At 40.8% G+C, this 24,156-nt stretch overlaps 1 protein-coding gene across 1 annotated transcript in view; it reads right to left on the minus strand.

Moving 5' to 3' along the window:
- Positions 1-24,156, minus strand: part of frem2a (FRAS1 related extracellular matrix 2a) — a 73,163-nt gene that overhangs the window by 14,816 nt on the left and 34,191 nt on the right. Inside the window, exons 4-7 of the mRNA XM_085174452.1 lie at positions 12,783-13,013; positions 7,492-7,617; positions 5,213-5,464; positions 9-158 (exon numbers count right to left, since the gene is read on the minus strand). Coding sequence (XP_085030578.1) covers positions 9-158; positions 5,213-5,464; positions 7,492-7,617; positions 12,783-13,013 — 759 coding nt within the window. The remainder of the gene's footprint in view (positions 1-8; positions 159-5,212; positions 5,465-7,491; positions 7,618-12,782; positions 13,014-24,156) is intronic.

Raw genomic sequence — 24,156 nt, forward strand, 5'->3', positions numbered from 1 at the left:
GAGCTCACCTTCTGCAGAAACGAGCTCTGCCTTGCGAGAGCTTACAGTAACGGCTGCAGATTTGGACAAATCCGTTCCCGTCCTCCACACTTTGATCTCCACATACCCGTCGCTCTCATCCACATGATACTCTACCTCCCCAAAGTAAAACACAGGAACTGGGGAGAAAAGACAAGAAATAAATAAATGGCTGTAATTAATGCTTCTTGATTCCAGACTACAGCTTCATAATGTCCGTTTAGTTTCAATGATTTCTGTCTTTAACCTCCTAGGACCTGGCGTCCACATATGTGGACATCACATTTTGGGTTATTTAGACTAAAATGCTCAATTTTGCTCTACATGGGCCTGATATCCACTTACGAGGACATTATAATGCTACTGTTCTATCAAAATTTTAAACAAATATCCTCATATGTGGCTCTTATTGTTCTTAAAAACAAAAATAAGGTAAAAAAATCTGGTAATTCTTTGTTTTTACATTCATTTGGCCCCAATATGCCCAAATATCAAAGAGAAATTAAAAATGCATGCCGTGGAAGAGTTTGGATCTTAGGAGGTTAAATGTATTAGTTGACTCATTCTTTTCTTTAAATATTAACACTCTGAGATATTCAGTATTTGGGGGCTTTTAAGGTCAGCACACATGTGGCTTTTTCTTCATACTTTAACTTGACAGCTGACGTAGCATATATGAGCTAAATCAGCAGAAGTAGTGGTACTAATCTATAGATCTGTATAGATGTCCAGCAGCCATTTGCAGCCTGGCATGATTCATTTGTATAGCCAGTAGCTGGACAGAATGGTCAAAAAGCGGCAGGCCATTAGTCTGAAGCTAAACTGCAGGGGAGTGTGACCTTTCAACATCTATCGGCCTTAAATCCACACATTTTTAATTTTAATTGTTTCTCCTGGCAGAATAATTAAGTACTTTTAACAAATATGGATGCTGTTAACACTGAAACAAAGCCTGTGTGTGTATGTGTGAGTCTTTTTCCCTGACTGTAAAGTAGTGAGATGGAGAGACAAAGAGAATGTGGCCCCCCAGACTGCTCAAAGGCTTGTTTGAACTAGGATTGTTTCCTGAGGCAGCAAAGTGGAGGCAGTCCAGTGTGTATTTGACAGTTTCATCTCTCACAAGCCGCCCCCCACCCCTTTCCCTCACACCCGCGTCGAGTCATAAAAAGTGACAGAATAAAAGTTCTTCTGTCTCCATTTTAAACTGGCCTGTTTCTTATATTCCGGCATATAATCCAAAAATAGCACGTGTGTTATTGTGTTTTCGTGTCTCGATCAAATACTTAACAAGCCAGAGAATTTTTTTTTTATTCTGAATATTACTCTACTGATATATGAACTTTCATATTTTATTTATATACTTTAACTAGGCCACATAACAAAAGCTAAGTGGAGTACTTAACAAAGGGACCGAGAAAAAAAAAAATCTGCAGTTGCATGTTGACTGCCAGCTTCACATAACAAGTGACAGCTCAGGGTAATAATATCCAGCGAGTATTGCACATCAAGTGCAGCCTGTGCCCTCTCTCGCCCCATCCAAAGACTTCTTTCCTCAATGCATCTGTCTTTCTCATTTACCTTTTCTTCCTACACGCTCACTGTTATCTAACAGATGCATCACTGCAAACAGAATGTGTGTATTTGCACAAAGGCAGAGTAAAAGCAAAGTAACAGACTGCGTAGGTAGGAAAAACACATGGATAAAAACGTCTGACCGTAAACACTGATAAACAAGGGGCTTGTAAGAGCGTGGACGTGTATCTTATCTTTAAACACTAAATGCAAGCAATCTGGCTCCAGTTCCTTCTGTGCTCAGCGAGGACACTTCTGCTAAGATGCTAATAAACATGTCTGTATTCACACGTCTTGACTGCGCTCCCCTCTGCGTGACACCACAAGAGGGAGGTGAGTGATGACTGATGAATGAGAAATGAATCCTCTCTCCCCTCTGGGACAACGCCTGTGGTTTAGCACTCTGAAGTGTGTGGGGAAGGTGTAAAGCCAAATTATGATAATTACTAGTGTGTGGGTGTCTGTAGCCATTTGTGTGTCACTGCACCTTTAAATGCAGTTTATAGTACATTCTCAGCTGTCCTGTAAAGAATTGCTCGCTAATACAAACTGTCTGTATGCAGTATTTCACTTGGTATGGAGGCTTTTAGGTAATAAACGTCATATCGAATCGTGGAATGATTAAGAAGGTAGGTCATATTTAACTATAATAAACAAACCTTTGTCTTTTTGTTGGCATTTAGCTTTTATTAGCTAGAATAGTGGAAAGGGTTGAAAACAGGGTATCGTGACACACAGGCTCACATTTGAACCCATGCCCCTGCAGCAGCCTTCAGCATATAAGTCACCTACTCCTCCAGGTTTTCTACAGTGGCACCTGTGAAATCTGTTGGTTTTGGGGATTTTTTTGTTCTTTTTTTCCTCCTCCTAGACCATCAAAACTTGGACCAAACCCCATCACACACAGACTGCTCGAAGAAATTAAAGGAACACTTATTAATCAGAATATAGCATCAAGTCAATTAAACTTTTGGGATATTGATTAAATCAGTGCTGTAAGCTAAACAGCAGAGGAGGTTAATCAGTTTTAGCAGTTGTACTAGAGGGGCAACAATGAGACAACCCCCAAAACAGGAGTGGTTTTACAGGTGGAAGTCACTGACATTTTTTCCCCCTTCTCATCTATTTTTAATGTTTTTTTTTTTCATTAGTTTTGCATTTGGCTAGGTCACTTCTGTTGGCATGAGATGACACCTGGACCCTACAGAGGTTGCACAGGTAGTCCAACTCATCCAGGATGGCACATCAATACGTGCTGTTGCCAGATGGCCGTGAAGGAGATTCCAGCGGATGGACAGTTATTGTGGGATAGCTGGACAGAGCCATAGAAGGTTGTTAACCCAACAGCAGGATCAGTATCTGCTCCTTTGTGCATGTTGGCACATTTCAGTAAATGTGCAAAGTGAATTTCAGTGGTCATATTTAATATTTCCCTAGCAAAAAATTAAGAAATAATGGGTAGTTGAAGACTTATACTGTAGAAAAATAGTATTGCTGATAGCAGCACAAACAAAAACTCTCCTGTTCTAAGTTTACCTTGTGAAATGCAAAGTAACCCAACTGTTTCACCTCAGTCAGGGCGTACAAAATAGCCAGAGGTATTCTGCAGCTTTGGTGTGACCAACACTCAGGCTGCCCTAATATTAAAATGAAGGCCTGGGTTTCCAAGAGATACTCAGAGCTAATCTACAATTCTACAAACTCAGCTGTGGCCATATGCACCCATCCGAAAAGTCTGCGCGTTCGTCTCTCCTTGGCAGGGTACAAGGAGATGACAACACTCACTTTGAGTCAAAATGTGCAACCATGCAGAGCGCAACACTCAGGGCGACGGGTACTGTAGAGTTTAATCTGATAAAGTACTAAATCAAGCAGATATCTCTGGGACTTTTTTTCTCAGATGAAGTGAGAAAACCCTGTGTGTGTGTGTGTGTGTGTGTGTGAGAGAGAGAGGTATAGTGGATAAATAGATGGAAGGAGAGCAGCCAGGTGAACTTGACTCTAACCTGAGGGAAGGGAAAATGGGGCTAGAGAGAGAACTACCAGTCACACTTAAGTGTTCTTTAAGTGCTTTTCTCACCATTTACCTTACCTTACCTTCACACATAAACATCCATGCAGATGCAAGGAACCATGTGACACAAGTAAACACATGCTGCATAACTCTTGTTTCACTATTTTCCTGGCCAATTGGAGGTTGCACTAAAGAAAATGAGGCTGCAGTTTGACTGCCTGGGCGCAGGTATTAGAACACTGTCAGACAGCGTATTATCCTCTGGGAGGCTAAAAATGACACATAATCTCTCACTGGAGTTGGGCTCTCACAAACACATTTCCATTCCTTTGAACTCAGCACCAAGTCTGAAATCTTCTGACAATTTACTAACAATCAGAACCATGTGTCATGTTTCTTGTTAACTAGCCCCAGATGCCTCCCCGCACATATGCACAGTCAGTCAATTTGGCACAATTGTTTGTATCCCTAAATGAGTTCTCAGTTGTAAGTCGTCATTGTTTTATTTATCCCAGGCTGCCGTTTGGCAGAAGCATGATGAGGTCTCCGTGACACAAACAGAAAATGAGTAAGGATGTGTTCTCAGCTTGATTATATATCTTACAATTTTTTGATTTGACTTTTTCCTTTGTCCTAAAACGTTGGCTCTTACTCTGCTGCTTTAAATCTGCCAGCCTGTATTTGTCCAGATAGATGACAAATGGGTGTCTGAACAACAAGCGTGTAAGCTGAATGAAGACTGTCTTTATGGCCTTTGTTACATCACTGGTATTTGTCCCAAATTCATTATAGACATTACAGCCTTATCTCCAAAAGAGATACAAAAATTGTGACTTTTACCGACTTTCACTTTTTAATCGATTTGGTGGCATTTAGCAAAAAATCCAGAGCACAGACATCATTCTGTCACTGTGAAGTCTCTAAAGTAAATCAATGCAGAATAGTGAGATGGTGGAGAACGCATACAGATTGCAATAGGTATTTCCCAGCAGGCATGTCAGTCCCCAGATAAATCATCTACACATTTCTCTTGCTTTTGGAATATTTAATCTACTTTGGTCCATACGATGCTGTAACTGGATGAAAGCAGACAAGGGACACGTGAGATAATGCAGTCCCACCGGACTTGTGCTCGCTTCTCGACTGTAATTAAAAATTGTCAGAATAGCAGCGTGACAGGAGTTTGATTCCATCTGTCTGCTGTGAGTACAGGGTCTATTTCAGCACTCTAATCCTGCATGCCTTAACACCCGCTAACTCTGTGAAACAAGCATAATTAAGAGAAATTCTGTGATATGAGGGCTCCGAAGAAAATTCAAAACAACAGAAATTCATGCACTTGTTTGAAAGAGTGCATATAAGCACGTGTGCTTTAACATTAAAGCCAAGCTGAAATAAATCAAATCTTCTAAATCTCTGAAGCGAGACAAGAACCTTTTGCAAAGTTCACCAGAGCCGCTGTGATTCGGGTTACGGTACATCACATCTGGCAGCAAAATGGTTTGACCACAAATAGATTTTGAAGTTTTCTCTATGAAGCTCTTAGAACGTCTTGAAATGATCACCTGAAAAAGATAAAGTTAGAAAGCTATTATTAGAATGCATTACCATCATCCGTATCTTCCAAGATGTTAACTTTGGTGGAGGGGTAGTGCATTCCCAGACGTCCTCCCACAGGCAGTGACAGAGTAACGTTGAAGCTCTCTTCTCCCTCGTACAGGGAGTCGTCTATGATCACCACGCGGCACAGCTTCTCCCTCTCACTCTTGTCGAAGCGAAGGAGGCTGCTGTGTTCCTCAGGACGGGAGATGTAGTCCGAGTAAGAGAGGACAGTGGTGGGAATGGTTCCTGAGGCCGAACCTTTAAAAGGACCAGCAACAACAATGGTGAGTACAATGCACAAAAGCATAAAAAGAATAAAATATGGTTGAAAAGACCTAATGAAAAGACCATAAATGGTATCCTCTGTACAAGGAAGATGTGTTATTGATACAAATCTTTTAATACAGTGTTCAAAAAAAATTAAAGGAACACTTTGAAAACGCAACAGATCTCTGTGGGAAAAAAATCATGCTAAATAATAATACAGATATGGACTGGGTAATGTGTAAGAAATGAAAGGATTGTCTAACGGAAATGAAATGTATGAACCTACAGAAGATTCAATCAAAGTGAAAAAATGATGCAACAGGCTTTTCCATTTTGCTGAAATTCCAGTGCAGCAACTTAAGATACTCCGTAGTTTGTATGGCCCCCATGTTCTTGCCTGAGTGACAATGTCGGGGCATGCTCCTAATTAGATGACGCCAGGTGTCCTGGAGGGTCTCATCCCAGATCTGGACCAAGGCATCCTGGACAGTCTGAGGTGCAACATAACAGCATCACAAGGACTTAAAATGATGTCCTAGAGGTGTTTTACTAGATTTATGTCAGCTGAGGGTGGGGGCCACTCACTGCACCAGCGGAGGATCTAACAATGGTTTCATGGTTTGTTCGTCTCTCCATTGGTGAACGATGTTACAAGCAGCATAATGTTCTCTGCGTCTTCTCCAGAGCCTTTCACATCTGTCACATGTGCTTAGGGTGAACCTGCCCTCATCTATGAAAACCACAGGATGTCAGTGGTGGTTCTACCAATTCTGGGGTTCCTTGGCAAATACCAATCACCTTCAAGGTGTCAGGCAGCGAGCACAGGGCCCACTAAAAGATGTCGAGCCTTCAGGCCATCCTCATGAAGTCTATTTCTGATGAGAGACATTCACACCAGTGGCCTGCTGGAGGTCATTAGTGTGACCTAGAGGAACAGGATGGCAGTGCTCTTCCTGTTTGTCCTTGTACAGAGGAGCAGATACTGGTCCTGCTGATGGGTTAAGGACCTTCTACAACCGTGTCCAGCTCTCCTATAGTAACTGCTTGTCTCCTGTAATCTCCTCCATGCTCTTGAGTCTGTGCAAACCTTCTGATAAACCCTCACCCTGGATGAGTTGGACACTGCACCTACTGTTCATTTCATTATCACCAAGGTAGCTGAAACTAATTAACAACTGTCTGTGCTACTTAACTGACCAGATGATATTCTCTGATTAAAAATAGTTCCTTTAATTTTTTTGAGCTGTGTATAACAACTTGGATTAAGAGCATAAAAATAAATATGAAAATAATGAAATGAAGAAAATATGAAGATGTTGTGTATCTCAGTGCTACAAATCTGTATTTGAATTTCATAAGATTCAGATTTTCAGCATAGCTAAACTTCGACTTTTAATTGCAGCAAGTCCATTAGCTCTGTCGGTGTATGGCAAGGAGCACACAAGTAAATTTCCATCACGTTCTGGCAAATTTGTTAGAAATCTTTCATTTTTCATTAACCGTGAAAAGCAAAAAATAGTATGGCTGAATTATTAAAGAGGAAGCGGATGTTGTGGAGCATGTAAGGAATCAAGAATTCTTGCAAAACTTAACAGCTACGTGTGATCCTGCTGTGCTTAGGCTGCTAACATGTGATTTGTGAAAATGCAAATGCCGTGTGAACAGCTTCTTTTCCAGAGAGCTGACTTGACTTTAAACAGATTTAACGGGTACTGTCAAACTGCATAGGTGATGAAAAAAGCTGCACCCGACACGCCACCTACACATGAATATAACAAAGACATCGCCTGTCATCCAGACGCATATATCACAAGACAATTACATGATCTATTTGTTTTGTGATTTGAAGTAAGGACAGCTGAGACTTCATTATACAGGTGAACATAACGTATGTAAATCAGACCCAGCTTTTTATACCGTTAACCAAGTGGTGCGATCACTGTCCGCAAATATGGCAGGATTGCAGCGTATACAGGGGGGAAATGGGTTAGATGAGGTGAAAAAAGGCCAGCCTGTACCCTGCTGTGTGTAGCAGACCACCATGAGCTCCTCGCTGATGTCTCCACTGCGGTGCACTGGGATGAAAAGCTCTCCAACATCTTCCTCTACTGAGTGGATCTGTTCAGGGAAAAATACAGTCGACTCTGTTTGGAAGGGGAAAAGAGAAAACGAGACAGTGAGAGAGAGTCAGGGGAAAAAAGAAAAGGGTAATGATATGTATAACAATCTGCAAAAATCCACAGTGCATTAGGCCATCAAGGACTAATACAGGCTTTTGTTCTGGTTCTGCATTAGCGAGCTGCAGCTGACATTTTCCTTTCATTTTTTTTATTCCATTGAAGTGGTGGTCCTGCAGTGTGCTTATTCACATTCGAGAGTAACTCTCCATCTGTCTTTTGGTTTGGTGTAACCAGACGGGCTCTTCAAAGAGACCACTTTGGAAGTTTTTCTTCTTGTCTCACGTATCGCGGACAATTACACATGCAAGAATCTGAATTTATACCACAGAGTCAATCAGCTGGGAGTTTTACCCATCTACAGCTCCATACTCAGAGGGGTCAATCATCTCTCTCATATTTTCTTCCCCGCCTTTCTCTCCGTCTCTGACTGGAGTTTGTGATTGAGGGAGAAACTTTGAGCTAGTGAAAGCATCATCTATCAAAGCACAGAACTTACTGGCATTATAGAAACAATAAATTTTGGAGGCTATTTTCCACAGACGCACTGGGACCAATAAAAATGCTAACAGAGTGGCCGAAGCTTCAGCTCGTCCCAGTTCTTCGCGTGCCTTTGTTTCGTGCGCTCTCTGAAAGAATCGATGGCTGAATGATGGGAGGTGAAAAACACTGACGAAAACTTCAATTAAAAAGGCGAGTACTGGCGCGTGAAACAGATTTATATCTGACTCAATGCCCGGCGTAAAGAGAGATCAGCCTCCTGAGCAGGCTGTTTGGGGTGAAGTCATCAACATAAGACAATCTTACACGCAGCGGGGGGTCGGGGGGGAGGTCGAACATTTCTTTTCTCTTACGATAATTGTTCTCACAGTCTTCTTCCACCTCCCCGACTTTTTTTCATTCTGTTCCTGTCCACAATCTGTCACTCCGCGGGGACTCATACAAGGAGACTGAGGTCCACCGCTTACCTATTCCACACACACGAGTAACGTTACAACCTGATTTTCTTCCCTCTTTCCACACACGTACTGTACACTTAGTCTCCTCCTCGCACTCTTCTATTGCCTCTAAATCCACCTGCGGTTTGGAAAAGCACATTTTCAGCCAAGTGGGTCAAGTTCACCTCCTGGAGGAAAACCCACAGTCTTTTTTAAATCATTCATGGGGATTGGAACATAAACACAGGCTTTTATGCTGGGTGTTAAAACAGCGACTACTTGCACCTGATTTTGCTATTGTTTCACCAAACAAAATAAAAACTGTTTTTGTTTTCTTTTACTCCAGCTTTTCTTTTCTTCCTATGCCTTGAACCTCTCCATTATTGATAATTTCATAAATATTCTATGGATGCTGGGATATACTTCCTTGTTGCTGCTGTTTGACTGTGTTGTGATAAATGTGCACTTTACTCATTACCACCTTGCAATGCTGGTCATGCCCAAAATGGAGATGCACATGTATAACAAATGAGCCCATAAAAACCTGCAGTTAATAGCACAATATAAGTAAAACACAATCCAGCGTAAGAAGATGTAGCTCCTCGCTTGAAAGCTCTGTGTTTATGACTAGAGACAAGTGTCCGTGATGACACACAAAGACACAAGTGCGTTCTTGTTTGTTTAGCAGAATGACACTGGTGCAAACGCAGTAAAAGTTGTCCTGATGTATTGTGTTCTTAATGAGAACACAAGAACTATACGACCACCTGTAGCAATGTGGCTGCTGAGTATGCAGTCCAACAACAGGCGTTTCCCTTCATCTGCGTATGCATTACATATATAAAGAATAAAATCGTAGCAATCACATGGGCAGACAGCAGGTAAAAAGTAGAAGCACACTCACACATCTCTATAAAGTATGTGTTCTTGCTTAAAACACCAGAGAAAAACTCCAAGCATCGACACAGACAAGTGGAGTTTGTTCGAGCAAACTCCACTCCTTAATTTTGGAGAACTTTTACTTAATGATCCTCTCTCCTCCTCTAAAGCTGATATTAGCCAGGCTGACATATTCTCCAGGGAGTGACTCTCCGGGATAACCAGACGACTAGACAAAGCCCGTTTTCATCATTAGAGAAAGAAGCTGGAGTACAGCTAACACCACAGGCATAGCTAAAGCTTCACTAACCCATTAGAGTACAGAGTGGCACATCTCTGTCACATTAGACAGTCCCCCGAGAAGACGGAAAACAAACCAGCCCCTGCCCTCCACACACTTCGTAATTAACCCACTGGGGAGGATAGATTGAGAAGGGAAAACATGGCATGGGGAGTGATACTGAGAAACAAAGGACAAGAAAACAAATGAGAGAGGGGTGAGAGCAACTGCAGTATGTCGCTATAATGGACGCTTCAGCGTTTCCATCTTTGCTGCTCAACTGTAATTACTTGGAAGTTGCACTGAGGAGGGGGTAATGCATGCAAAAAAAATGAAAGTAAAAGCAGAAGAAGAGTAAATCTCGTCTGGATGGAGCAGAGGAGTCAGTTTGTCGCACCACTCAATATTCCATTAACATTTCAATTTGCAGGAAAAGACACAAAGAACTATGAGAGTGAAAACGGCAGATTATAACCTATTTAAGAAAGAAAGCGAAAGACATTGTGTGTGCGTAGATGTGTGCGTGAGTGTGTCAGGGTGTGATTATTCTTCTTTTTTTATGACTTATTTGATTTTAAGAAGCACAGATTGTGCTCAGTATTTCCACTGGGTATAAAAAAACTACTACCATTAAGAGATGAGTATTATCCCTATAGTAATTTTTCACCTGCTATCATGTCAAATATGTATTTCTACTCCTTTCCTCAGGGCAGAGCTGACAAGGCCTTATATTAGAAAATACTTATATTGACAGTTCTTGATTCTGCGTGTCAGGCATATGTATTTTTCAGCCTTCTGTAAAGAAATACTTGAGTGGCAGAGGAGAAATTTTGTGCTATGCTTTATGCATTGCAGAAACTTCGGTGAATATTCAGCTGTATTCTGCGATCTGGGTTAACAAAGGAATTATTTCCACTATGCACAGTGGTTTTAATTCATTTTAATTTGTAATGCTGGGTACATCCTCCTGAATAAAATAACATTTTAGTTAACCAGTAATGACAAACAATGTTTTCTCAGTTCTTTCTTCCATGAAAGAAACTCACAATCCTGCAGCTCAATGTAAAGAAGTAAATAAATCATTTTCAGCTTTCATGTTGTGTTGTCTGTTGAGAAAGGACACACATCAGATTAGCAGGAAAAGCGAATTGGATCTAGAATGAAATAAAATGACTGTAGATGCATGCCTCTGTCCCTCTTCCTTTTCTGTCCAAACACATATAATAAATACAGGTGACAGATTAAAGGAAAAACTGCAGTAATCTGCAGTAAGGGTGTCCGGTGGCTATGCTGCTGTAGCCATTTTGCCAGAACGTCCTTGGTGTCACTTCATGTAGTTTTAACCTTCATGTAGTTGCGCTACCCCATTTCATTAAGAGTGCCGTCTTGACAACCACCCTTACACTGAGCCCATTTCTGACGAGGCTCAGTCAACAATATATTTTTTTCCTATTTCTTAAGAAGCTGACTTTCAGATACTGTAGACCTGCACTAGGCCTGCCACTTGTTGTTTTGTCTTCCACGTGTCTAGTTTACTCAGATTTTTTGAAGGACACACTGTACACCATGTCAAGATTTCAAGTTTCGGGCTAATAGTTCTTTGGGAATCACCTTGTTGAGGAAAAAGCATTTTCTGCCTGTCAAGCTCTGTTATTGTTGGCAGATGGGAACAAATTATGTTTTACAACCGCTTGCCAGTAAAGTGCCCAAGGATATAATTTAAAATAGTTTCTTAATTAATTGCATATCATGTGTAAACATAAAAGTGATTAATCCCATGCGTTGAGTTCATTTTTATGATTCATAAGTTCATGTTAAGTGGCTTAACAAACAAATATAAAAACATACCTGGGAAAACGGTCAGGTAAAAAATCTGAGCTCTTTGGAAGCCAAAATATGAAAGAAAAAATGAAGACACAAGGGGTGGCTACTGGCTAGATAGTTTAGCACAGTAATATAATTTATCACATGCCTGTATATGTAGGGAAGACTTAATTAAATGAAAGGTATCATGTGCATTATTGTTTGACCAATAAAACAGAACATAAAGTTGCTGATCAGGCTGCAGGGAGGCAAATATGGATGCTGTACATACATTTTCAAACCAGCAGCACAAATCAACACATTTCAAAGGTGGGCACCAAAGTGTCACTAAGTCAGTGCTCAAGCAGTTGTAATGAACTGTCACAAATGTGAAAAATGGCAAAAATGATGATGCTGTAGTGAAGGAGGCCTTTGACTTTTAGGATATTAAGCACTTATATTGTTAGATTAAAGTATAGATTTTTCAGTTCTGGTCAAAAATGTGTTTTGCAAAGTCAACATGTGATTCTAATTAGTCCCTCACTTAATGCTTTGGCCATATTTGGCAATATCCTTAATTACAGCTCTTAGAACATTAATAAAAGCTGCAACAATTTACTTTGTAAAACCATATCCTATTATTTGTTCATGATTTGTTCTTTTCTATTTCACAGTCAGGAGCTAGCTTACCTGAAGTAACTCTGGCCATTATCATGCTTTTCCTGGTAATGTCACTAAGTTCATCTGCCTACTTCTCACACATCCAACACGCTTTTCTCTTTTTATCTAGTACACTAGAGGCCATGTAGTCTTCTTATGAGATAATCCTCCACCTGCATCATTTGTGAATCGTTAATATTTGGCCTCCTCTGGAGATTAGTTCATTAGAATTCATAGGAATTACCTTAAGGTTGGAAGCATTAAAGGGGCCTTGTTGTAACATCTTGAAACAGTGTGAGCAAGGATAATATATGTGCAATATTACATCATAATTCAGTAGGTGATTCTATAATGTGTCTGCAAATTATCAAGTCACTAAAGCTCTCAGAAAAATCGAGTTATGAGAGCAATAACTGCCTTACTTAAGTAAATGTGTTTTACCACTCATCACCGCTGATAATTGCCACATAAAACATCTGTGTGTGTGTGTGTGTGTGTGTGTGTGTGTGTGTGTGTGTGTGTGTGTTTGTGTGTTGAAGGCAGGGTAAAAGGTGCATATGGGAAGGACTGACCATCACTAGGATCCAAGATCTCAACTGTTGCCATGACGGGGAACTCTATCACTCCCATCACCGGCTCCGATAATAAAATTTGAAAGGTTTCTGCCTGCTCGTACTTCCCATCATTCAGTATCCGAACACGCCACGTGGCTCTGGTCTGTCCCGGGTTGAACTGAATTTGCCGCTGGGACCTGCCCTTGAAGTCCTCTTCCTTCTTTGCGCTGCCGTCCTGGGTGCCAATCCCTGAGAGGTGAAGGTGGTGATGGGCATGACAGAGAAGGAATAGACAAGAAAAGCAAACCAGATGAGTTAAAAAAAATAACAAAGGAGCAGAGACAAAGAAAATGACAATGAAATGGTGACAGGCGGGAGAGAGAAACAGATGACAAACAGATTAGATATTCACACCCTTTAATGTTGTTCAGAAAGGTGAGAAAAAGAGTGCTTTGCTTCTATTTTTTTTCTCCACTGATCACTACAGTGCCTCAATGTGTGAAATGAATTTGTGACTGAAGGATTTAAATAAGCATATTTTAGCTTACTGAGATGGATTAGCTACCGTAGTTGTTAGGTACGCATACATGATTGGGTATATGTGTGTGTGTGCGTCACGACCCTTTCCCTTCAAATGCCGCTCACTTCGTCTATCGAACGTCTTTCATGTGAATCCACTTTGCAGCAATCCATCAGACATTCATGCTTGTTGATACATTTCATAAAATGAGGAAAGCTTGCTGGTGCCAATGGGGTTACACATTAAACAAAAAGGAATCCAGGTGGCACAGGCCATAAAATAAAGCCTTACATTTGGAAATATGCTGCTCAGATTCCTTCCTCTATATTCATAGAGGAAGGAATCTGAGAACAAGGTGTGCATAGCCAGGCTGATGCATGTGTTTGTACATAAAAGGATTTGTTTTCTTTTTCAGATACCCCCCCCCCCCCCCACCACCACCACCACCACACACACACACACACACACACACACACACACACACACACACAAAAGGAGACAAACGTATGCAGATGGGCCTGAATCCATTCAATCATACGCACAACGAGATCGGAGAGGCGAGTATTGTATGCAAAATCTGAGCTGAAAATAAACACACATGCCGGAATGAAAAGTTGCACAGTCACAGTCTTTACCGTGCCTGTGAGGACCTTCAGAGATTATAATTATTTGCAAAAGCTCTAATATTGCTGTACATGATTTTGGAGTTTCTTCTATATTTTTTTCTCAGTCCACCAAATGCTTCCTTTTGGGCAAAGTGCTTTGGATGATGTTCAACAATAACAAAATCAAATGAAGCACACTCACGGTCAAACCCTGCCGAACTGTAGCCAGCAACGCATTTAGGGTAACATCTGCTGTTGCTGCGTTTTTGTCAACAGCCCCACAAGTATCACTCGGCCTTTACGTTTCCTGTTTTTTTTCTCTCTTTTTCTGTTTTTTTCTCAACAGGAAAAGCCAAAGATGCTTCTATTGCTCGGTGCAGCTAAACTATCACAACATAGAAAATCAATTTCTCTGGGGGTGTTGAAAGCCTTTCCGGAAAATCTAAGACATGCCTAGCGGAAGTGCTGTCAGGAGAAGTCTTGGATCCCTTTTTCTTACTTGCAGTGCTATCATCTTAAGCTGGGTGTGTGTCTAAGTGAGAGCTGGCTGGTGCAAGACGGAATCCAAATGTGAATTCAAATATCATTATTGTTACAAAACTACTGCTAAATAACGGCATTGTTGGATAGACTATCAAAGCCGGTTTCATTTGCTATCAAGCTTAAAGTCCTGTTCCAGTTTCTTCACTTGAATTTAAAGTTAAATAAAGCACAAATGCTCGGTTGATTTCCTTAAAGCACAGTGGAAATCCCATCAGCTTTTACAGTCTTAAACAAGACATGACGTCTGTCAGCACGGTGACCTTCTGATAATGAGTGCTAGTAGTCATTAATCTATTATTTTGTGATTACCGCTGGCGATAGAGCCACATTGTGATTCTGTCTAGCAATCTGTGTGTGTGTCATCACGGCAAAATGGTCTTCGAGACATCAACTGAAGTGTGAACTACTACAAAGACAGTCTGAGTAGTTTAACAGGTGCTTTTGTCTGACTGTCACTATGGTGGGCAGCTTTACTCAAAACACCAGGCTCAAAATGTAACGTTCAAAATTCAGTCATGAAGCTCCACAGGTGTCTAGTAGTTTGGATCAAAATCAAGGCCGAGGTCTGGAGATGAGTGTGATCTGAGTGCTCGCTGAAGACTCGCAGGGCTGAAACATCAACATGTTAATGACCGTTCCTCCTGGTATTTTGCCACTGCAAGATGGTCACTATTATTCATCATTACGCAGAACTTATGGGTCAGACCATATCTGACATGCTGAAACGCAGACTTACACACCCACACAGAAACACAAAGTGAAAACAATACTCTTGCAGTTGGTAATAAATGCAGCGATGGCAGTCTTTGCATTATTAAAAGCAAGAGTAGGACTGAAATCAGTTTTGCAGGTACTTTTATGTGCTGTTTAATATTCTGCAACCAAGCAGCTAATTAGCTATCAAGCTTTCAAAATGAAGTTACCCAAGCACTAGTTAATGTTTATAAGGTTGTTGTTCAGAGTCCGTGGGTCTTGTGTTATGCAGCAGGGTGATTATTTTCTCACTTTGACTGTCTCTGCTGCATAGAAAGTTGATAATGGTATTCTGTCATGTGAAATCAAAATAATAGTGGGCAGAGTCATTAAAGTAAAAAGAATAAGTTTCTTTCTTGCGTTTCTTTTCTTCTTTTTTTTGTCTTTGAATGGGATTACAGGGCAATTAATTTAGAAGAAATAGGCAATGATGAAGCAACACATTGAACTAGACCCGAATGTATAAAATTATTGTCCATTAGTACTATTTAAGTAAAAAGAAATGTGCATTTTCCATTTGTAGTTGAGCTGTATTTGTATTTGGGAGCATGGCTCTGTTCTGGGACTTTCTCATCTTTCCATGTGCAGACATAGAAAGCCTGAAGCAGATCAGGGAAGGTTTGAAACAGTACAAAAACAAGCAAAGGGTGGGTTGTAAAGTGTCTTGTTGGGGACGCAACAGCAGTACACCAGCTGACACAAACCTAAATAATATGGACAGAGTGTCAAATTTATAAACTAAATGCAAAGAATAGTATCAGGTGAGCCATCAGCTAATTTGGGAGTTAACTTTGTGGTGACAATGTCTCTCAGCAGTAGTATTATGTCAACCAAACTGGGGATTAGTTTCAAGAAAGCTTGTTCACAAATCCTTCATTTATACTCTACCATATTCATTATGCAAAAAACTTTATGTTTTGATATTTTTTTAAATGGCTACAAACAAGTTCAAAAACAACAACCTGTCTGCATTAACCATACTGAAATATTCAGACAGTCTTAACTGTCTATTTACAGTAAAATAAAATAATTTTCATTGCTGCCAGAAACTTCAGCTAAAAGCCAAACAAGGGTTATTACTGGTCAGAAGAAATGGTCACTTTGTAATGATTTAAAAGAGAAAAGAAAATAATAACATGCATCAGGGAAGACATCTTGGTGGGAAAAGAAACGTGAGGTGAGAAAGGTGTTGATGGGAATTTGTGACCAAATGCTGAAGGAGAACTAAAGCCTTCAAGCCCTCCCACTCCTGTGCAGTATGAGTGATTAGACCATACACTGGGTTGACATGTTTTTGTAATGTTGTTGCAAATGTTGAGAGAGAGAGAGAGAGAGAGAGCGAGAGAGAGAGAGAGAGAGCTAGAGAGAGAGACAGACAGACAGACAGACAGACAGACAGACAGACAGATAGACAGATACAGATAGATAGATATTTTCAGTGTGTTATGATTATGTATGCTTTATGCGAGTTCTTTAGAGTTACATTCTAAAAATCTCATTTGGAGGCCAAGAAACATGTTAGCAATACAGACTACATGAAGAATTTTTAAAAGTTGCTTCAGCATTGATTCATGCGCATTGTAAATTTAAAAATAAATCTGCGAGACTCTTAAAGGTCTGTAGACGATTCAGAGCAGCAGCCTCGCTCTAGGCAGCTTCTCTGTCAAGAATGCAATACATGTATCTGTTCAGAGCACAGAACAAATGATGGTGCATTTTGATAAAGAGGAGATGACAGTCAGTGCTGTTGTCTGATATGGAAATACTGTATCAGGACTTGTTGTCATTTGCATTAAGAGGAACGTATGCAAAGAATCCTAAACGAGACAGCAAACTTCGTCAATAACAAGGAAAACTATTGCGCAATGCAAACACACTGAATGGCCATCATTTCAAGAAACACAAGATTATAACTTTAAAGAAGGGAAGTATGTTTGCTCATAGCTGAGTATTTCCATCTGATCTTCCTATTTTGATGATTTGTAGATCCACATCACATAAAACATCCGTACACCATGGCGTGCCTACTGGAGAGAGGAAGTGCTGTCCTTAAAAGCGTGGTGTCTCACTACACCACCCTCGATGGACTCCCTGGAGGAAAGAGGCACACAGTTCCTGAAGTTGCGCTGGGGTTTCTTCTCCACTGGAGGATACATATCCTCTCGAGTGTTTTTGATCTCCATCGCACTGTTGCTTAGAGCCAGAGCGCCTTGTGTTTGTGTCTCCACAACAAGTACAGACTCGCAGATCCAAAGAGTTGCTTGCAAACACAAACACATCTTCTTTTTTCTAGCTGCAAACTTTCCTTGCGTTTATTCACTGTTGTAGTTTCTTTAGCTTCTGAGTAACCTCAGCATGGCTCATTGAAACATGCACAATTCAAAAAAAAAAAAAAAGCATGATGATTGCATGTCATTATACTAGACTCATTTCACATTGAGGCAGCAGAGGTGGAGACTTGCGCAAAAAAGACGAAGGGGTCCAACAGATTCTTTTCTCTCCTGGTGAAATGCAATTATCTCTTCATCCCTTCTGCTTGGCAACAAAAATGAGGTTGGAATATGTCCCACAGGAGATAATATATCTTAACCTGGCAAAAGTACACCTCGTTAACAATTCATCTCTCAGGGCAAGGACAGACCAGAGAAGGACAGTGCTGAAATAAAAAAAAGTCTTCAAAGGATGAGCTTTGACTTATGCAATAAGTAAAAAAAAGAAGAAGAATGAGAATTCAATTCCATCTTGTGTCCCTATGGGGTTCCTCATATTGCTCATACAGCAAGGAAGACAGGAAGCGAGAAGGAAATGGAAAAAGTAGAGGAAAAGAGAAGGCAAAGAAAGGAAATGAAAGGAAGGGAAGGAAAGATGTACAGGAGATGTGGATCTGAGAAGGGAAGGTTATGTGGAGGGAAAAGTGCGAGAAGGTGCAAAAGTGAATGGAGAAACAGAGCTGAACCAGCAGATATGCACCGAAATGTGTAACAACCAAACAAAGGATACAACAGAAGAGGAAGGCAGAGTGGGAATAGGCAGCCAATGAGCACAGCATTGGACAGATATAAGACTCATATTTCCACCCAATATACTGTCCAAAAAGTGAGACTGAAGGGGAAAAAGGTAAGTATAACACAAATAAGGGAACTTATAGAAAAGAAACAGTTGATGTCAAACACTGAAGGCTAGACTATTAGTCAGTAAAGGCGCAGGAAAAGGAGAGATGGTGCCTTTGATGAGTAAAAGGAGGTTAGAAGCAAAAAGATGTCTCTGCCGTAAAATGAGGTGAGGAGAGATTACGGATAAAAGGGAAAGACTTTGAGACAAGCTAAGTGGACCGACGTCACTGGGACGGACGCTTTGGCAGAAGGAAAACAGCGACGGAACTTAATTAGCGGGATTTAGGCTGCACATTTATATGTTTGGTCGAGAGTGGAATTTCATTGTTTTCATAAGAGATGAGAAAGCAAGGTGAAAGCTTAAAAAGTAAAAGGAGAGGATATGAGGATAGAATTCGGTCTAATCCACATGGCCTTGTCCAGCCCTGTTCTGCCTGAGCTGTGCTTTGCGGGAGCATCTTTGAACCCTGATCTTATCTCTGTGTTCCTCCTTCACTGATCCTCTCTACCTGAACATCCTGTTGTGATGGACCATGTGTAACAACTCTCCTCCACTGTTGCCTGGCACCACACCAGCTTTCATCAGCTCACCCTTGCAACAGCAGCAGCAAGCTTCTGGCAACATCATCGGGCGGCTTTCTCTCTGCCTTTCAATCCTTGACACAATCCCCATCAAATCCAATGCAATTTTTTCAACTATTTCCACACACGTTATTTACTTTTAACATTTTTTTTTTAGAGCTGTAACAGTTTCATGATGGGATCCATGAGTCTGTCAGTAGAATTAATAAAAGTATTCTTTTCAGATGCAAATGTTTTGCTGCATTTTCTTTCTGTTTTATAATAACACTATAGTAGCTATTGAAGTCATGCACCTCACCTCAGTCCAGCTCGTGTTTCCCAAGGCCGGACCTGCCACTTATTACCGGGTCTACTGCAAGGTAGCGAAACTTTAATGCCAGCTGCCATAAGTGTCTTTCATTTCATCATCAAGGTTTCCCTATTCTGCTGGATCTGAGCTTTGTCCATCAGAACGGGTCTCGTAACGAGCCCTCCTGAATTTCACTCAGAATTCTGTCCATTTATTTCTTTTATAACTGCAAGTGCAACAACACTCATGTGTTAATATTTTGCAATGAAAATAAAAAGCGAAAAAGCTCATAAGGCAAAAATAGAGTTTGCATCATTCTAACAAACCTGAAAGTCAATATTCGCTATGATCGCCTTTATTCTTCAACGCCACCTGAACTCTCTTAGGCAAACTTTGTTGTAATTTCTTTAAGTAATCTGCAGGAACAGTTTTCCAGGTTTCTTAAAGGACATTCAAGGCTCTTCTTTGAATGTTGGCCGTGCGCGTAACGGTGAGGTCAGGCCATGACTGATGAGTGTTTCATTGTGGTTTTCTTCTTGGTCCAGGTATGCTTTTACTGCTCTCCCCGTGTGTTTGGGATCAATGTCAGGCTGAAAATTGAAGCCACTGCCAATCACATGCTTTCCTTCAGAAGTCTGATGCTACTTTTCTGTTCATAATTCTATCAGTTTAGACAAGAACCCCAACACCACTGGCTGAAATGGATGCAGCAAACCATGGCAGAGCCTCCATTGTGTTTTACAGAAGGCTGCAGACTATCGTTGTTGTCTCTCTCCTGACCTCCTCAGTACATACTGACAAAGACTTGAAACAGAAATTTAAAATTTGGGATCATCACTCCATCAGAGCTGTTAGCACTGATTTTTAGTCTAGTTCTTGTGTAATATCTGTTTTAATTCTTTAAGTATAGCTTCTTGACAGCCACCCTTCCACAGAGACCATTTCTGCTGAGACTTCAGCAAAAAGCACCTGGATCAAGTCGAGGGTAGGATACATCTCTCACGTACTGTGTTGGGTTTCGCTGGATTTTTTCCCCCATCTGTTTTAAGGACATGACTTTCAGATACTGATGATCTGCTGTAGATATTTTTTAGGCTTGCCCTTTTTCTTTGTTCTCCATTTGTTTGGTTTCTTCCAATTTTGAAATATGAAAAGGTCTCAGCTAATAGCTCTTTACCTGTCAAACTGTGTTATCTTTGGCATTTTTCATAAATAACCTAAAGACAGGAACAAACGATTTGCTTTGCCAACAGGCTGCTAGTAAAGAAAGTGCCGAAAGATACAATTTGAATTGGTTGCTTGTTAAATTGTCAGTTATGTGCAGGCACGACACTGGCCCTTGTGACTGTTTTATATATCTTACTGCAGTTTTTACATTTTTGCAGTAGAAATTAATTTGTTTTAAATACTAAACCTAACTATAAATAAATACATGTCTGTGTATAGCAACAACAGCAAAGCAACATCCCTTAGTTGACAGTTACCAATAACAAGGGAAAATGAAGAAACCTATGAAGAAAAACATGTTGGTTATTTTTTTTACATTTTTACATTGATCACTGTTGCTCTAGACTTCACCATATTTTATTATTAGTGCCTAAACAGTGCCACAAAGGCCACATTAAAACAAATAGACTGAAATTTGAACACTCCATGTGTATTTGCACTTAGAGTGATTTAGGTTGGTGCTGTGGAGGAACGGTGCACTTATTCTCTTAAGACTAACGGCACTTTCAGCTGCCCTCTTATTTCTCAAGGGATCACCAGAGCAGATGGATCTGCATCTTCTGATTTGGCTCAGATTTTATACACAGGATGCCCTTTCTGATGCAAGACGCTCATTTAGCCAGGCTTGGGAACAGCACTTGAAATTTGCTTGTTAATGGCCCCCAGAGGCTGGGTTTATTTCACTCTCAAATCACTATTGGTTAACATGTTCACACATAAGGTGAACATGTTACCCACTACACTGGGGTACAACTTCTATGCTCTTAAGACTACAATAAACATTTCTTTATTCTTGATGTTGTCTTCCTCGAAAAATGTACTAACCATGTAAGTGCACATGAATAACACATTCATGCATAGCGGCACGTCAGCATGCCATGTTAGACATTCCTTTTAAAATGCTGGCTTGAAAGTCGATGTGTGTGTGTGTGTGTGTGTGTGTGTACTATGTGAGTGTGGTCAGAGATAACCAGGTGCTCACACACCAACTGTGCAAAGAGATGAGAGTCTGAACGCAAGCTTTCATGTGTGCCCAAGAGATACACTTAAAACCTTCCCAAGAGGAATCAAATATACACACCAGCACACAAACACACACACACACACACACACACACACACACACACACACACGCACACAGGTAGATGAGTCTTAAAGCTAACATTAACCGCTACACTGTGATGCTAACACCTGACCCCACGATTAACAGGATCAGAATAATGATGAGAGGTGAGAGAGTAAAAGCTGCTTACAGCTGCTACTTCTCGCAGGGCAAACGAGCTGAAGCATAACAAAGTACTAAAAGGGCCGTTCAGGGACAACATCATCACCATCCTTTTAAACTTTAAAACCTCCACAAACACTCAGACATAAGCACAAAAACATGCTGGGCTGTTCTTTCCAACACAAAATCACCTCCGTCTGTTGGTCATAAGGCTTATTAAGAACTCAGGCAGTGATGTTTGTGCGACTGGCTGGATTTAAGATTTGACTGACACACACCAGCATGTTCTCCACCCACACTGTGTTATGTACATGGATGAGTGTCACAGGCAGCATGATGCCTCCTTTATTTCAAATCCGATGATTCACTTATTGTGAAATTCAAAAGAGGGGACAAAATGCGCCTTTGTCACTGCTGCCATTGTTTTCAGTTCCGTCTGTTTGTTTGTCTCTTAGCAGGATTACATAAATACGTCCAGGCTGATTTTCCTGAAAGTTGGGGGAAAGTCAGAGCACGGGTAAAAGAGGATTACAATAAAATTCTGGTGTCTGTGGCCTACACACACACCATAGCACCACCAATGAGTGGGGTACCTTTATAAATACAGATTGTAAACCAGGAGAACAATTTTCATGCCAGTGTTGGATTTCATGGCTCAAACCAGAATCAGAAGACATCATTTTCCATATTGGATTTTAGCTGTATTAGAAATTATGAAAAAAAATGACAAGAGAGGAGAAGAAGAGAGTGCAGAGAGGGTGGAGATGAGTGTCAGCGGTGATTTGTGACAGATGGATAGCAGCCAGAGTGAAAGGGAAAATTTACAAGATGATAGTGAGACCTGCTATGATGTATGATAAGACAGGAGGTGGCAGAGCTGAAGATGTTAAGATTTTTCTTGGGAGTGACCAGGATTGAAAAGATCAGAAATGAGCACATCAGAAGAACAACTGAGGTGAGCAGTTTGGGGACAAAGTTAGACAGGCAAGGTTGAGATGATTTGGACATGTGCAGAGGAGGGATAGTGGATATACTGGACAAAGGATGGAGCTGCCAGGGGGGCGGAACAAAGACAAAACACCACAGGGGCGGTTTATGGATGTATTGAAAGGGAATATGCACAGGGTTGGTGTTACAGAGGAGGATGCTCAGAACAGGGTGAGATGGAGGCAGACGATCTGCTGTGGCGACCCCTAAAGAGAACGGCATCGACCGGAAGGCTTGCTTAATTTATGACCTTAGTAAAGATATTCCCAGTGACTTTATGGTCTTAATTGCTTGACTCAAGTCAAAGTATTATTTTGTGAATTACTGTCCTATAAAGAATAAAGGCTTCAAACCAGGATTTTACAAAGCAATAAGCCAGGTCACAGTGCTTTGTTTTATATTCAGCTATTCGGGCGCCTGCATGGACACAGGATTCAGTTTCACAGACGTTACATTGTAGCAAACGAGCACCATCAACAAGCAAAAATGCACTTTTTTCAAATAACTGTGAGTGTTTTTGACTCCAATGAATATTCCAAATCATTTTTCTTTTGCGTCGACTTAATGTCGTCTTAATCAGTTCCCTGCTCTTTCCTTTATTTTGCAGCTCAGAGTGCTGACTCATCAAACCTGCCAGCAGCTTGACAGTGATCGACTGAAGCATATAGGCCTGCTTTGCACCTCCTCTACTGTTTTCAGTTGCACTATGCACTGCAAAACCCCCCCAAAAAACAGATAACTTGCGTGAGAAGAAAACAACACAAGTGGTCTACAATGGAGTGCAACTAGCATGCCATGAGTGAAACTCAACTCTGCTTTTGGAGGATTGCGGGAGATGGGGATCAGGGGCATGGGGAGCAACCACCCGCACGCAGATGCATCTTTATTTGGAGCGCAGACTGTCAGAGTGGTGCTGTGGTTAGCAGGGCAGAAAACTTGCTCAGGCAATGGGAGACATGCAAACTACACACAGAAAGGTCCCTGCTGACAAGAAAGCTGTTTATATGAGGCACTGCTAACCAATGCACCACTGTCTGTTCAAAACAGCATTCTGATAAGATAAAATGACAGTTTATTGATGTGAATAAATAAAATATCATGTTTATTTTTATTGTATACATATAATGTTATTAATAATTTGCTTCTTCAGTTAGCTAGATAAGTGATTAAGACATAACAAAATAAATAATAAACTCATTCAAAAGACTGAAGTCCACAAGCCGGGCAAACAGACGTTTGTCAAATAGCTAACAATGACCGTGGCATTAAAACTGCAGGGGACGGTCGGCCATAGTCGCCAGACAGAGTGAAGTCCAAAAGTCAGAAGAGAAAAACATATAAATATTCATTCACATCTACAGCTTTGTATTACTTAGAGACAAGGTGATAATGGGGTGAGATTTCTCTTGATAGGAATGATAATAACCTAAGTGTGTAACAGGAACTTAATGCACAACCTCAGTAAAAGCCTTAAAACTGTCAGTGTTTTCTTTGCAAATGTTGCCATAGCCATCTGGTCAGTGCATTTTTTATTGCCTTTTGACATGC

Source organism: Neolamprologus multifasciatus, chromosome 10, assembly GCF_963576455.1.
Source record: "Neolamprologus multifasciatus chromosome 10, fNeoMul1.2, whole genome shotgun sequence".
In the NCBI taxonomy this organism is placed as follows: domain Eukaryota; kingdom Metazoa; phylum Chordata; class Actinopteri; order Cichliformes; family Cichlidae; genus Neolamprologus; species Neolamprologus multifasciatus.